This window comes from Ambystoma mexicanum, chromosome 3q (genome assembly GCF_040938575.1).
Source record: "Ambystoma mexicanum isolate Mex_15411 chromosome 3q, UKY_AmexF1_1, whole genome shotgun sequence".
Lineage (NCBI taxonomy): Eukaryota > Metazoa > Chordata > Amphibia > Caudata > Ambystomatidae > Ambystoma > Ambystoma mexicanum.
This window is the reverse complement of record NC_090926.1, coordinates 1,008,113,907-1,008,130,219: the sequence shown is the minus strand read 5'-3', so window position 1 is coordinate 1,008,130,219 and position 16,313 is coordinate 1,008,113,907. Positions and strand designations below refer to the sequence as shown.

General features: G+C 43.3%; 1 protein-coding gene across 4 annotated transcripts in view; it reads left to right on the top strand.

Moving 5' to 3' along the window:
* Positions 1–6,170: 6,170 nt before the first annotated feature.
* BAIAP2 (BAR/IMD domain containing adaptor protein 2) overlaps positions 6,171–16,313 on the top strand; it is a 764,302-nt gene continuing 754,159 nt past the window's right edge. For 2 of the 4 annotated variants that reach the window (XM_069655179.1, XM_069655176.1), the window contains exon 1: positions 6,171–6,340. In XM_069655179.1, coding sequence (XP_069511280.1) covers positions 6,293–6,340 — 48 coding nt within the window. In that variant the 5' untranslated portion in view covers positions 6,171–6,292. The remainder of the gene's footprint in view (positions 6,341–16,313) is intronic. The other 2 variants (XM_069655178.1, XM_069655177.1) reach the window with 1 other exon arrangement.

The window sequence follows — 16,313 nt, the reverse complement described above, 5'->3', positions numbered from 1 at the left end:
TGGGTACTACCCTTTTTAAAAAACCAACTGATAAAAACACAGTTATTATTGAACAGCTTTCATCCCCAAGCACTACGGGGGAATCTGCCTTACGGGCAATTCCTGCACATTAGACGCAATTCTACCACAAAAGAGAATTTTGATATTTACAGCAAAGATCTCACTTTAAGATTAAAAGATCGTGGGTACCCGGCCCACACTGTCTGCAGATCCATGAAACGCGCTCGTAACGTCGGCAGAGAACAATGCCTCGAGCGACAACTGAAGCTTAAAGAAGACAAAATCACTTGCGTGTACCTTTTCACCGATCAGTAATGATCTACGTAGATGCATTCTCAAAAACTGGGGCATGATACAAACCGAAGACTTTGTCTTAAACAAACCCCGTTTCGCATTTAAGCGGATGCCCAACCTACGAGACAAACTTGTGCACACTTATAAAGTCAAAGAAAAAACACAGAATCCCACACAAACCACTCTGTGACATTTGCCCCCGGTAATTGGGTATTTCAAATGCAGAAATTGCTCCGTCTGCCGCCTTACCAGTAATCTGAAAGAAATCAACCTTAATGGCCGTAAATGGCAATTGAAAAACTTTACAATACACCCTGGACAATATACAGCATTAAATGCCCTTGTGGACTTTCGTATATCGGCAAAACGAAAAGACCTGTTAAACAAAGGATCTGCAAACACTGTTCCCGTGTGAAAAATGCCATTGCAGATAAACCACTCGTGGCTCATTTTGTAAAAGTCAAACACAATGAATAAGACATATACTCGTTTGTCATCCAAACAGTCTGGCCCACGCTCGCGGTGGAGACATAGATTTGAAATTAAAACAACTAGAACAAAAATTGATTTTTGATTTAAATACGGTCAAGGCAGAGTTCAACGTCGCGATTGAATGGAATTTATTCATTCACAAATAAATATATCATTAGATAGTAGGAATCCTGCGAGGGTAATCGAGCCATACTATATTCACACATCACAAAGCCCTAAAATGAACCATTACTAGTACTAACTAAAATAATCCATGCTTGTGATTATAACACACATGCATCAAACTCGGGTGGACCATGACAAAGTTGGTTGTTGGTGCTTGTAGTTTGTAGCTTTACAAGATGGCCCTAAGCCCTTTATGTAGTTATAGAAACCGTAAGTGAAGTCAACAGCAAGCTACATCCCTATTAAGATTGAAGATAAAATACAGCTATCCATTCCTCGCTGCTTCATAATGTCTGGCTGGGCTTGTACATGCATTTAGTATGCACTTTTCCATCTCTGCATTTTTTTAGATTTGCTAAAAGTGAACAGAATTAGATTGTATATTAACCATTTGGGTATTTGAATGACAAATATAGACGCTTTAAAACACACATAGTAACTCCCGTTTTCAATATAGCACCAATAGACCTAAAATGGCGGCCCAATCTGGACATTCTTGAATGAACCATGACATGATAGCGGTATACATCATATACCGACATCCCAGACGATCAAGCGCGTTCGCGTCTAATAAATGGTTAGAAGCTCTTTGCGACTCTTATGAAGATCACGGTTTTGACTAGTAAATTAAGTTCCATTACTTTTAAATATAGCCGCTAAAACTACCGCAAATTATTTCGCGCTAATGCTGTGCAGCGCCACAGACTCAGGGTTAGCTAAGTTGTCATCTTCTCTCGCCAGGTATTTTGGGGTCCCTACACATTTATTCAACTTGTACGCGTCCCGTATCTCTGGTGTTGATACGTAGCGGAAAGACAAGAAATAACATCACCGAAAATGTTACAAACTAATGGAACAAAGGTAAAAATGAATGCGACCATTTGTTCAATGTGTGAACCATATAGTTTTCACCATCCATTTAGCTGGAAAAAAAACGCATGAGAAAATAAATACCTCCTCTAAATATTCTAACTTTGAGAATGCTAGATCTTTTGATCCTTTATTGTTTTTGCCGATAAGACATTACAAAATAGTTCCAGTAAGATAAACTAACATAAAAGAGATTAGAGCAAACAGTAGTCATTAACTTTCAAACTGTTTCCTCTTTTTTAAACCCATTCCAAAGATGGTATTAAGCAACCAATGAATGAAGAAATACTATTGTCATCATTTCAGACAATTCTTCGCATGACGTGAAAGAAACTGAAAGGTCAGGCGCTAATTGTCACAACATCACCCATTGATACAAAAGTTCACTATGTTTTTTTTAAATTTAGAACTGCTTACCAATCCAAATCCGTTTTGTTTTTTTTAGATTGACAAGACTAGAAGATTTCCACACATTGTGCCATCTACAATCTATCTGTGCTACTACACAGTGCCCTGAAGACGGGTCCAACAGAAGTTGCAAATTAGACTGAACCAGTTGCACACAGTCTTAATTTTGCGGGACCCAGAAACACAGCTTAGTGTTGACTAAGTTTAAATAGAGTTATAGAACAAAGAGGCTCAACAGACTTATGGAAAACATATTCCTCACTCTCTTACTAACCTCACCAATATGTTGTGATGTTTAGAATCTATCGAGTTAGCCTTGGGTGCCACTACACTAGCCAGACTACTTCTAGGTGTTTTTAATGTTTACATTTTATGTTCATGTGTATGTTTTGTAAATATTGATTAAAATATGTGAACCTCAAGTTTTTTTGTCTGTACAAATGATGATATTTTCGGTTTGGTTATAGTATTGTGAACGATTTGACCTTGTGCATGTGAAAGTTCTAGCTTCCATACCTGTATCAACCCAAGAAGGAAGATATCTCCTCCTCACAAAGAATTTGCAAAGGTTCCAGTCCAACCATGAGATACTGACCAGGTCAGTGGGGTGTACATATGGGGATGCAAGCCCTATAACGTATGAACCATGCCGATTTTAACGTTTTAACTGCTAATGTACACACTTGTACTTTCTCACTCTCTGTTCACAGTAATTGAAAGAACTGAACTATTTTGGAATATACGAACATTACGTCATTCAATTAAGAAATGATCTGTCCTGAAGAGGGCTTAAAATTAGAAGAGCGAGACACCAGGGATGGTGTCGACATGGGATTCTAGCCGAAACATATGTAGACATCTATTAGACATATAAAGAGATCTATCTAAGAAAAATAGAGACTGCAACATCGGTCTCTCACATCAAAGGTTTCCCCTGTAAGAAAATGTTGAAGAACTTATAGCAATGACAGTTTGCTGACAACCAATAATTGTCACAGACTAACCCCACTTCTTTGTACCCTACATTGGTTTTGTAAGAAACCAATATAATTGTTGATTTTTGTAAATGATGTGCCTTGTGGAAAGCACTCAGAATAAACATCATGTTTTTTAGAAATGTTATATTATATGAATAAACTTTGTTTTAATGTGTTAAAGGTTTTGCCATGATTCCGTATGTAAGTTTGTGTCTATGAAATAGCTAACATATTCTCACACCCCATTGCCCAGCTATCGCGGTAGACTGAGAGAGGGGTAATTGGGCTGCTGTTTTGTTTTCTGCATATACGGTCCCTGTTCAGCACAATCCCCCTTCACCAACAAATTGGGAATCACCCACTATATATCCTAAACCCAAGACATACAGTGCTGTGGCATGGGTGGCTTAACCGAAATGGCATGGGAGGTCACCTTTTTCCTTCTCTTTGTTCTGCGTATGTATTCCTCCTCCTTTTGCCACAATGTTCAGACATTCTCTGTGCTCTCATTCCTTTTTTCACTTTTGCCTTAGGATGTGGTCACTATGTTCAATGCTCCCCTCCCCACACCCAATCGGTCTGCATTCTATGAGGACACTCCTTCCCTTTGGCCTTTGTCTTTTATGTTAGATTATGTTGGTCTTACTACACTGGGATGGCATCACAGGGCTCTGAGACGTCACCTGTGATGGTCTTGGTGTTCTACATCTAGTGTTAGTTGAGCCTGGGCTGTGAATGTTAAAACTTCCTGTTAAAAATAAATATTGTATCTGGAGTGTTTGTTTGTACTTCTCTCGGTTGGTATCAATCCTGATGCACATTTTAGCTCTTTTGATGAACATTTGTTATGTTATTGTTACACTGCAAGAATACATTTGGGGATCTCATAACAGCCATCAATGTAGCACTTGCATTACCAATGTTGAACAAAAGAGCTAAAAAGGTGCATTATGGTGGATGCCAGCGAGAGAGTTCGAAGGGTTGTTCTGACACAATAGTAGGGCGGTAGAGAAGTTACTATAGCGTTTGCATCTAAAGCATTTAAAGGTCCTGATATCTCTTTGTGGAACCCAAGCAGGGTTCAAAAATGAGGGGATCTGGAGCCTATTTAGCTCCCGCTTCTAACATAGTAAAGTATGGTTAGTTTGAAACCAACGGCTACTAGGAGCTACTTTTGGCTCCTGGGGCGAACTGGTGCCTTCCAAACATGTAAATGTGACATTAACTTTGAGTATTTAAGAATGTTAATAAAGAATTAAAACACAACTAATTTACATTTAAACACAATGTTTCATATAAAATTGACAAAAAGTTAAAGAAGCATCTATGGTAGCTCATGGTTCCCATGTGGTAGCCCCTGCTTACAGGGTGATGCCTGACACCCAGGAGCAGGTTTTAGCTCCTGCAAACTGAATCTCAGTTTCGAACCCTGCCAAGCCTGGCGATTTGCATAAAATCAAAGAGCATTTTGGGAACATAAGAATGCCCACAATTTTAAATGTGAAACATGTCTGTGATAGTGATTAACCAAGAAGCCCTTTTCAGAAAGTAATGGAAGTTGGATTCTGCTCTGTTCATTGGTCACAGTACTCACCCTAACAAGAAAACGTCTGTAAATTGCAATATACCAATTTGGACAGCTTCTGAACAGGATGCGAGTCTTTTACGGTTTCTGCATGCAGTCTTGCATGTGAGTCTTCTGAAGAGTGGGCAGTTCAGCTCATCTGTGAGAGATTGGCTTGGGAACAGATCTTGGATTTTCCAGGACTAGTCCCTAGGCCTCTGGATGAAGCTCTGCCCTGTCTTGTTCCGGTCCATTTCCTACGCTGCCTGTGGGCCATTAGTCCGGATTCTTGTCGCTCCTTACCATTCTGGATTTCGGGAACATTACATTGAACCCTTAACCTATCATGATCAAATAGGTCTCATGGATCAGCATTCTCATGTCGGCCGTCTGTGGCACAATGACCACTGGGTAGACCAGGCTTTAGCCCCCACCCCCTGATATTGTGGCCTATATTGGTTTGATACGCCTGACCTATGGAGCCGGATAGTCCAGGACACAGACAATACACAGTTGACAAATGCCTAACAATTAGCAATGTAAAACATTTCATTGATAGCAATTGCATTCTTATGCATACATTTTATCCAATTAGAATAGTGAAGGGGGCGGGTAGTGGGTACTTGCATGTCAGGGGAGTGATTAGAAGGGTGTTGGGGCAGTAGACAACTCAGTCTCACAGCAGCCCTTAAGTGTGTGGTGTCGGACAAGAAGGAGAATGAACTGCTTGTAACATTGAAGCTGAATTAGAATAGTCTCAGAATGTGTAAAGTTGGATGCCCCCTGAAGTTAGGGCCTCTTCCAACAACTGAAGAGTAAGCTCCCTCGCCCAGTAAAGCTTAGCCTAGTTGCACACCTGTCTGTTCGTTTAAGAGCATCGATCACCCTTGGGGGGTCTTTATTAAGCCTGACCAATGCGCTGACACAAAGGTGACTATAGTAGCCCCAGTTCCTATTTCCTCCCCATTGGCGAAGATTATGTTGGGGTTTCCCTGGCCTATGATTGCTGTGGTGTATCTGACACCTGCCCAGGGTGTCTTTTACTTCTCGAAACTCGCCCGCGCGTCTTTCCCATATCCTGCAGGCTGCAGCGACTGAAAGGATCATGCGCCGATCACCGCAGAGGCAATCGTTGCTGTCTGCGAAAATCAAGTGTCAATTGTCACAACCAATAAGAATAGGGGGCGCTCCCACCTTTATTCCTACCTGTCCAATGTTACTGTGCCCAAGGCGGGGCCTTGCTGGGTCTCGCGGGAGCTGGCATCACGGAGCCGGAAGTGTGGCGGAAGTGAGCGTGTTGCCTTGGAGACTGTGGTTTGGTAGCTGCGACCAACAGGGGGCGCTGAGGATTTAGGAAGGAGGGAGGGAAGGAGAGAGGCGAAGGGAGCGGAGCGGGGCGGGGAAAGAGAAAGCTATAAGAGCGGAGACGGGACGTCAAAGCCGTTCGTTATTGTGCCCGGCTCTTGTGTAGCCTGTGCCCGCTTTTGATCAGGTTCTAATAGTAGCGCTGCACGCCACCAATATGCAACGCCCGGACGAGGTGCACCGGCTCACCGAAGGGGTCTATAAGGTGAGTCGGGATACACAGTTTCCCCAACTGCGAGGCTGCCTTGTTTTTCTTCAATTCCGACTCTGGGTGAAGGGACTTGGTGTTTTGGTAAGGCGGGGTTAGCTATGGTTGCAGCATGGAGGACTTGTTTTTGCTTGTTGTACAGCTAGATTTTTGAGTTTGCTTGTTATGGTGTTTCGGCGGTGGGGAGCAGTGGGGGTGTACTTTTTGTGTTTAGCAGGAAAGGTCCCGGGACTGGTGTTCCTTTGGCATTCTTTGATTTTGGGCAGGCGCGTCTTTGTTTTGGTTTGCGAGGTAGTCTATTGGTTTGAGTCTGCGGGTCCCCCTTTGGGCAGTGTGCTTTTTGATTTTTGTTGGGGCGGGACGTCATATTGATTTGCTTTGGCGTGGGAGGGTGGGGGGCTTGATGGATGGGATTGTCTGGTCTTGGTTGATTTGATTAGAGGATGAACGTATCTGAGTGGGACTATACCATGAGTTTATTGGGTGTGTGGGGTCTGTAGTCGGGATTCTTTTTGGGGTTTAATCCGTGGGGTGGGGCAACCGCCTCTTCGTTTGACTGCTGGTTGAGTGATTATTTGTGGGGAATGCGTGCCTTTTTGGTTTGGATGGATGCCTCTTGACTTTGTGGGAGGGGGGTGTTTTCTGATTGGCTGTTCTTGTTTGGTGTGGGGAGTAGACACTGTGACAAGGGTTTCTTAGTCTACTGGGCGGGATGCCTGGTGCCGAGGGTGACTTGTATTTTTGGTTTAGTGATGGTGTGCTTCTTGTTGAAGCTGTCGTTACTTATTTTGGATGGTTTCCTTGGCTGGGCGTGCATATTGTTGTTGGATGATTATTTCCTTTGCTGAGCGTGTCTTTTATTGTGTATGTTTTTGAGTCAACAGCCATGGGATGCTATGGTAGTTGTCTGTATGGGGTTGGCCCATAGTTGGTTGGGACCCTGGCATTGGGTTAGGGCTAGGCACATTTAGGCGATATCCTTGTTAGAGATGTGCCCCTTGTTATGCATTCGACAATTGCTTGGTGAGAGGGTGTCTTTTCTTTTTGACGAGGGGGTGGTAATTCCTGGTAGGATTAGGTGCCTCTTGTTTTGGCTGGGAAGACCATTCCAGTTCTGCAGAGAAGTGTTGGGGTGACGTTTCATTGGAGCAATAGATATATAAGTCCCGCCGGTGATAATGAAAACACTAGCACTCGGTGCTTCGCTATGTATTCTCATAGTCCCTGTTTTTAACTGGTAGCTTGAAGAATCAGATGGTCGGTAAAGGTTTATCTGTTTACGAACCTTTTAAACACCCTCCCACTGTGAAGGCTGCTTAGATCCTGTTATATTGTAGATGCCATGTGTGTAGCTTTTCTGGACCTTGCATGTCTCTTTAATTGCTTATGATTCGTATTTTACTAATATGTGACTATACTCGGTTTTGCAAAGTGGGGAAAGGCATGATGATCGACGACGACATGGATTGGCGAAAAGTCGATGAGTTTTTTTTCTAAATCACAACTGTACGATAAAACCGAGGGCTAGTTTAAAACGTGTTGTTTTCTTTTTCGGGAACTGTTTTTGATTGGCTATGGACCCAATTTTATTTTGAGGTGCTGTTGTGTCATTTGTAAACGGACGTTGCCTGATTTCTTTGTCGGATTTGATCCAATGCTTGTGATGGCGACTGGAACTGGTTTTATTTTGAGGGAAGAGGGACAGATCAACCTTTTGCTGTGACATGATCATATAGGCGGCTTACATTTCACCATTTCACTATGGAACATTCTGCTTTATATATAAATATTTTACTGTATTATGAAATGATCTTGGTTACCCTGGCAACACTTCAGAATGGCGTGGGGCTGCGACAGTTCCTCCTTTGCACAATTTTGGATTTGTGTATTCCCCTCCCTCCCCCCGCCCCAATTCAAAGCGAATGAAAGCATAAAATGCATCTAATTAGGAAATCTGTCAAAGAATAATACAAATAAAGCCTGCTGTCTATCGTCCACGCCATATTGTAGTTGCATACACATCCACAGCCTTAAATGATCTTTCTGCAGCAAACCCATTGTTTTGAAAGTCAAAATGTAACTTCTTTTCGGCCAAATGTTGCTCTGTGTTTACGTTTCTCTGTAAACAGTAGCCATGCTCTTATCAGCTCGGTCATAGAGATGGCTGTTGCGCAGTGCTCATGATAACGTATTTATATTGCTCAACTATAAAAGGCGCACACCACTTTTGTACAGAGGCACACTGCCTTGTAACGTTTATGTAACTGGGTGTATTCCAATTGCTTGCTACTTGCCCGATACCAGCTGGAGTGACTGCAAATGAGGCACATGTGCAGCGTGACTTATCTGTGGAGGTAGTGGCTTGGTTAAAGAGCTCAATTTTCAGTGAAAATGTCTTCTAGCTGCATGCTGTTGTATGAGAAAGGACCTTGCTTGTTGATTGCCGTCTTCCCCGTACTTTTTATTCATTATTTTAATATAAAGTTTGACATCTGGATCACTCTTTGCCCTGAGTTAATGTTTTCCCTTTATAAAGGGCTAACAATTAAATTATAATGATGCGTTATTTATATAGTGATTTCGCCAGAGCGCTATACATGGAACCTATGTACATAGCATATCACCCGACCTAAATTGGTACTCTTTTATCAATCTCTGAACGGTGAAAGACTGAGTTGGCCTTGTCGGGACTTAAACACGCAACCTGCTGATCACACATAGATCGCAGCAGCGATCGCTCAACCCGCTGAACTATCTTATCAAGCTAGATCGCCTTTTTCAGATAGCTTGGATGCCACCACTGTCTTTCTCAGTGGTCTTGAATCCTCGTTTGGTAGGTTTTTGTTAATCATTTTAAAGTTTATGGGATCTACTAGAAAGGCCTCACCCTACATTATGTGCAGAGCTATGTCTTTGACAGATATGCTACCTGAAAACGACTTTATATGGTCTCAAACCAGAAACATCTTCTCAGTGGTGAAGTTAGGGGCTGACCAGAAGATATGTAGGCTACTGATTAGGAATTTCCTTATGGTTAACACTTTGGTGCCAACATTACAGCAGCTATGTGATTGCCTAGTTCTTGGGATGCAGTGTAGCATTTCTTTTGTCTATGCTCAGTAGCCAAGAGGTTGATGGCTGTCATATTGTCGTTTAAAATAAATCTTCTGTCCAGTAACCCCTCCTGGTGGGCCAGAAACTCAAAGTGGCTGTTGACTCTCCTCGGATGACCATCCTGGCTGTGGTGGCGCCCAGTCGGCCTCTGCTGTGCCAGAGGGGGTGGAGGGCATCTGTAATTTTTACATGCATAAGGTAACGCTTTTTATACTCGTGAGTTTAGGTGCCAAATGTTGTTGCGATATCTATCTTTCTTTAGTCTGTTTCTGTAAAATCCTAGCAAGACATGAACAACCAAACTGATTGGCTTATGCCACACACTTGCTCGGGCACTCCTGGAAGTGAGTCTGCTCTTCTACATTGATACTTACACGGTACTTGCCATGTGTTGGAAATGTTCCTGATGCTCAACATGGCGAGTTGGTGTCACCACATGACCTAACTGTAGGACTTTGACCTGTATTTCTCGCATCCCTGTGTCTGACTGCTTTGGGTGTTAATGGACTTGTGATCATACTATTGCACTTGGTAGGATGCTTCCTCTTTCGTTTAAGTTACGTAATCTTGTCGCCAGTGTTGGCATTTTATATAATGGTATAGATCTGAAGAGTGCCGAGATATTCCAGGTTTTGAGGGCAGCCGAGTCAATTGGTGGTGCTGAGTTTGAAAAGGTCCTGCATTTATTATTGTGAGTTCTAGAGTGATAATTTGCGACTCTCCGTTTCTGGCCTTTCCAGCGCTGTCTTACCTTCAAAGCGCGACCGCTCCTTTACAGTCCTGTGTGTAATCGGGAGCACTGACCTCTGTTAGGAATTTATTTTTTCTTTTAACAATGACAAATGTATGATCCCTTGAACCTTTTTATATATTTTGTTGCTTCTGTTAAGGGCTTTGCACGCTGGCATAGACCTGAGTAGTGTTTACTGTACACTATGTGATTGAGGGTATTGCGTCATCAGTCATGAGCAGCTTCCACTGCTTTTGTTAAAGTCGCAGGAAAGAAAATGCCAGATTGTTTACCTTTCTCCACCCCTGGCGCGTAAACGGAGGGACAACCCAGACTATTCAAAGTAAATTATTGAAAAAGTGGCTCGAACCGGGCGTTGATCATCTGGTTCTTTAGTCTTAATGTTGCTTTGTAGGAGAACTGTGACGGTCCAAAGCAAGGAGTGGATCCCAGTATTGTCGGTTTGTAGTACTAAAGGGTGCACCCCCGCTGGAGCATGCGACATCTACTGAAGGCTTGGCTTTTGAAGTTGCAGATGCTCTTTGGGTTCACCTGCGCACTAGGACGTCTGAAAGGGCATTCATGTGGGGTTTTGGCAGTGTAGAAAACCCATAGCGTTTGTTCATTAGTCCAATGGATCTGCACTGCTGTTAGGGGTGGATTGAATACTTCCGCCGTAGTCCTAGTCGTGGAAGAAAAGCGTGAAATATGGGCCAGTGCCCACCAACACCCCAGGAAAATCTGCGTTCTTTGGGTTCTCAAAGGCATTTCAGAAGGCCGTCTGGTCGCCTTCTTGCATCATATTAAGCAATCTGACTTACAGCGCCAATACGATCACTGGGCATAGATAGCGACGAGTAATATACACAATCCAACACATCACTGTGTACGATTTCTCCCATTACTGTACTGGAAAATACGATATTAAAATGGTGTATCATTTAACGTTCCTTCCTGTGACTCGAAAACAATCCCGTAAATTAGTTTTCTTCTATAACTTGTGCGATTTTGCAGATCTAGCGCTGCTTTGCAGGACATCATGTAATTAAAAAGCCCACGAGCGGGACGCTGTAATGCAACAGGGCGTGGGTGGACGGACACCAGCTGCGAAACCCGTTAACCCCGAAAGTGTCTTCTATTTGAATCTGTTTAGTGTATTGTAGCCGACCCTTGAAACTTAATTCGCTTGACTGCCTGTCCCTGTCTCGTTCGTCCCTATTAAGCCCTCACCCCTGCCACCCAGGACCATACTAATCGGCTGAATGTGCCATCTTCCCTTTTTAGGTTGTCTTGAGTGACACATCTGTTGGCGAGTGCCGGCGCCTGAGTCATCGTCAAGGGGGATGTGTTATGTGGGCGTCCGTGTGGGCACCTGCCTACCTGTGCCGAAGCCCTCCGACGCTCAGCTCGGGGGTGGGCGGTAGCAATCTGCTGCTCCAAACCCGTGTGAGCGTCAGTTTGCCACCCGCAGGGAGGCTTTCCTCTGGCTAAGGAGGCCCCTCATAATTATTCCACTGAAGCTAAGCTGCCAGTGGTGTTCTGCTTCCCTCTAATTACACCGACAATCGGCTGCCTGCATTTACATTTACGTAATAATGATATGGTGGAAAAGGGAAGAACCCGGACCTTTCACCATCTAAAACTTCCTTCTCCCTGAAACCATTACACACGGAGTCCGTCGAGGTTCTGCTCGTGCAGGAGCCTGGTGTCCCGAGAATGTTTTGAGGGGTCGGGCAGGAGAGTCTGAGCAGGGCTCGGTGCTGGTGGACTGATGAGGATATTGCAGCAGCCACACCGTACCACGTATTGGTGCAACAGTGTCTCAAGATCGTCATCAGAGATGCATGGAGCCATATGTGCTCCATGCATCTCATCAAAAACCCCATGCTTTTTATGCCTGTACCTTTTTAATAGTAAAAGCGGCTGTGCCTCTGAGCAATAGACCTAATGTCCCTGGTACAGGGCACAATATAGTGAATGGCCTTCTGATATCTCTTCCCCAGTGTGTCTTCACACTGGCAAGACTTCCCAACAGATGGACTGCAACTAAGGATTTTTACCACTAGTAATTTTCCTCTGTGCTATTAAATTTATGGTTGGGCTGTGCCGTATAACCATATCAAAACAGCAATATGGAAATCCTTCTTGGCCTCACCCTGAATTGGAGTGGCCCACCACACAGTTCTTGTACAGATAGGCAAGCAACCCAAACTAGATCATAACTTTGAGTATTTTTTAGTGAGGTGCTGGGACTTGTAAACCCATATCGCCGAGGGCACCACCCACACGTGAGGATAATCCCCAGCACTTCGCTCGCATTACTCCACATTTCCCAAATTCAGTGTGCTCAGATTAAACATCTTCATGTTGCGGTTGGTTGTCTGTAGTAATTCTTGTCATGCAGTTATCTCCTACAAATTTTCTACACCAACACGTACTATATTCAGTCTCTTCTGATGAACAGGAAGATCTTCACTAATGATGTTAATGTCACTATTGAAAGACGTGTTCACCGAATTTGTTCATTTTAACAAATATGCATTTGGCAGTGTCAAGGTTTAAAACTAGTAGGGTGATGGCTAGTCGTGTGTGGAACATGCCAACTCAATGTTTTAAAAGAAATCGTAAGCCTGAAGGTTTTTGTCAACCAAAACACAATAAAAAAAGAAATCGCATTACTGAAAATCCGCCGTTTCGCCTGTTTTTGATGGACGCTAGAACACACTATGCATTACTTAAACCAACTACAGTTGAGGAACCTTTTAAACAGCAGACATTTATTCAGGTAGACCTCTGCGCCCTTTTGTCAATAAAGGGAAGGTTTCTATGTTGGTCGCATGAATTTTGTAACATCGGAGAAAAAGTGGTTCCTCTACTCCGTTTTATGATTAAGGGTAACAAGAGAGTTACTTAGTATCATTCATGCGCCCATTTTTTAATGAAAAGACTACACTTTAGTCAACGTTTAGTTTTTTGAAATGTAAATTTATAGTAAGTAAGTGCCCTTTTTGATGACACGTGTTTCGACGATCACAGTCGTCTTTTTCAAATCAGGGCTAAGTGGTATTATTGAATAATACAGATTTGCACGGATGCCGTAGGATGGGATTGAACCCATGACTTTGTTTGACTTGCTGAAAAGCTTCATTACAAATTATTCAATAATACCACTTAGCCCTGATTTGAAAAAGACTGTGATCGTCGAAACACGTGTCATCAAAAGGGCACTTACCTACTATAAATTTACATTTCAAAAAACTAAACGTTGACTACTAGTCTTCATTAAAAAATGGGCGCATGAATGATACTAAGTAACTCTCTTGTTACACTATGCATTACATCTGCTCTTTTCTGTGTTACTGCAATGGTTCGGAGAGACTGTTTGGATGCCTGATGTTTAGAGCACCAACCCAGATGATGTGGGGTGGATGCGTCTAAAGAGCAGGTTACATAACCCTAGCACAACTAACTGCTAAGTAAGGAGTGTAGTGAGGAAACTGAAAGGGCAATATGGGCCCCACTACAATAGCATATGATCCCTTCCACAGAGTGAGGAGCACCGATTGTTGTACTTTCCCCTGGTTCAGTCAGATAAAGGAAACCAGGCCCAAGGATCAATCGCACCTACTAATACTAGTACACTCCAGTACTGGAATGATGGGACCGTTTACTTATGACATTAGTTCTGATGTATGGAGAATGTAAGAACATGTTAGCAGTTTGAGGGGCATGTATTTGGCCTGCCAAGTTTGAATAGTCGTTTTTATGCAATGTACAATCCCCTAACCCACCCCCACCCCAATCTTGCTTCTTTTGGGTTTTGACATCTTTTTGATGAAGGTAAGTGTTCAAGATGGAGGAAAAGCAAATCGTTTTTTTCCTTTAAGCAGATGAGTACTTTGTCCAGAAATAATGTACATATGGCATACTGAATTTCAGAGCAGTCTCACTGTTGGGCAGAGATATCTGGTGAGTGGAGTGGTACATAAACCAGTGTATGGGGGGTTGGTTGGAGATAATTTTATTGGGGGGGGACGACGACTCTATACAGGTTAAAATGCATAACCTTTGCGCTATGTACACATACAGCCCGTGGTCGCAAGGGAGGGTTACAGGGATCCTCAGTCTGTTGTATTGAGGACGAACTTGAAGCTATAACCTTTGATGCTGTCTAGTTTCCTGTGGAGGAGTGAAGGTGCAAGGCGCCACAATGCGGATGGGAAACTGTTTGGGTGGGAAGGGCCTGTGAGGAAATGATGCAAGGAGTTGTTTACTGGTGATATTGCTAGCCGGTAAGGAGGTGATATTCCTTGAATGAATTAGTGGAACAGAAGTAGCTGTCCTTCAGAAGTTTTATCCTATGTGTATCTTATTCCTTCCTCAAACCCCGCCCCCTTTTTCAAAGCCTTATACGGTAGCCCCATGCTTTGTGCCGGGACATGCAATTCATAGGTTAACAGGCAGCAGTCTCATTCAACAAGTGACGAGGGTAAACCATCAAGTGAACACTACCAAAAAGGGTCTGCAACGTTTCCTCCGGAAGCGATGCCACTTGTGTACGCCCAGCCTGAACTGTACGCAAATAACAAAACGCGTTTGCTGAAAGATGTCGCAATGCAGTGCTGCTTTTTGTTCCCTATTTTTTCGCGTTCTAATAGCTTGTCTGCTCCTTATGAATCCCATCGCCATCGAGGCTTCAAAGAGCTGAATTGAATGCCATGTTGTCATGGCACTGCTACCTTAGTTTTTGTTCCCCCACCGTGTTAAAGCGGCGGCACTGACTAAAAGCATTTTGTGTAACATTGCCAGCCTGTACCCATACCCATGTTTCATCTATTTATGTAGAAGTTTAAATATATAATTGTAATTCAGGGTTCCAATAACATGAATATTTGTTATTATAATTTTTTTTTTGGTTGATTCTTATGGTACTAAAACACTTGGCTTTACCGGTGCTCGACAATGGTGGGCATGCCAGTGTTCATTTTTCGGAAGCGACTGGCGTTAATGTGTGTGCCGTAGTTGTGCAGTTTACAGCTCACACAGTTGTTTAATCACTTGTCTCTTGGATGTGTTTACCTCGCGTACATAGCAGAATGAACCCGGTTTATGTTTATTGGAAAACGAATGTGTCCAATAGAACGTTTTTGCTTTCCGATATATCATCTTCGAGCTTGGTCTTGGCAGTGCAGTCTTATCGACTGAAACCAAGTTTCTAAGCCTTGAAGATGACTGGGTGTCTTCAGTACTGAGTATAGTGTTTAGTTCCGCCGTATTAGAACATTTCGTACATAATCTGCCAATACTGGTGTTAAGAGCCCTGTTTTGCCCTAAATATGTTGCACGTTGCTTCACGTAACTCGGGTTCTACTTTTAGTTTTAGTACTGAATTTGTCCTGTGCATGTGGCAAGGGTTCATTTTAAATAAGTACTTTTCAAAGCATAATAAATGCACAACACTGCCACTCCTGGATCATTAAATGGATCAACTTCTAGTATAAGTTGTTAGGGCTATTTTTCCAGTGTCTCATTATGACCTACTGGATTACCTTGGTAATTAGGTATTGGCCTAACTGACCGATTATACTCGATCGAATGGTGCATCTGGCCGAATTCGATCGATTTATTAAACATACCGAACATGTGGAGCAGGGGTGTCCCCTGCTCCTCATGTTCGTTATGTTTGACCATGGCGGTTGCGGGGGTGTCCCCCGCTTTGTCAGAATGGGAGGCAGGGACAGAAAAAGAAAAGGGGACCCTGCGACGCCGGATCCGACCTGCGTTAGAGGGCTGGATTTGACGCTGCAGGGCTGCCGTGGACCTGGAGGCGAGCAGGCAGTTAAGTAGGGTTGGGGGGTGGGCATGGGGGCAGGCATTTTTGGTGAATGTGTGCAGGGATTGGGGTTGTTTCTTGGACCGATAATTGTATTTTTTTTTTTTTTGCCCTCTGGAAGTATTAACCTAGTCGTCTTAACCCACAGACATTCCACCTGGGCCAATAGGATTTGCAATCTATCTGGATATTGTTATTCAGCCGCAGGAGGGGGCCCCTGATGCCTATTCCAGCATACGTCTGTCTCTCCTGTGGATAACATTCCACAGCTCACTCACATGTGAAAGGATCCC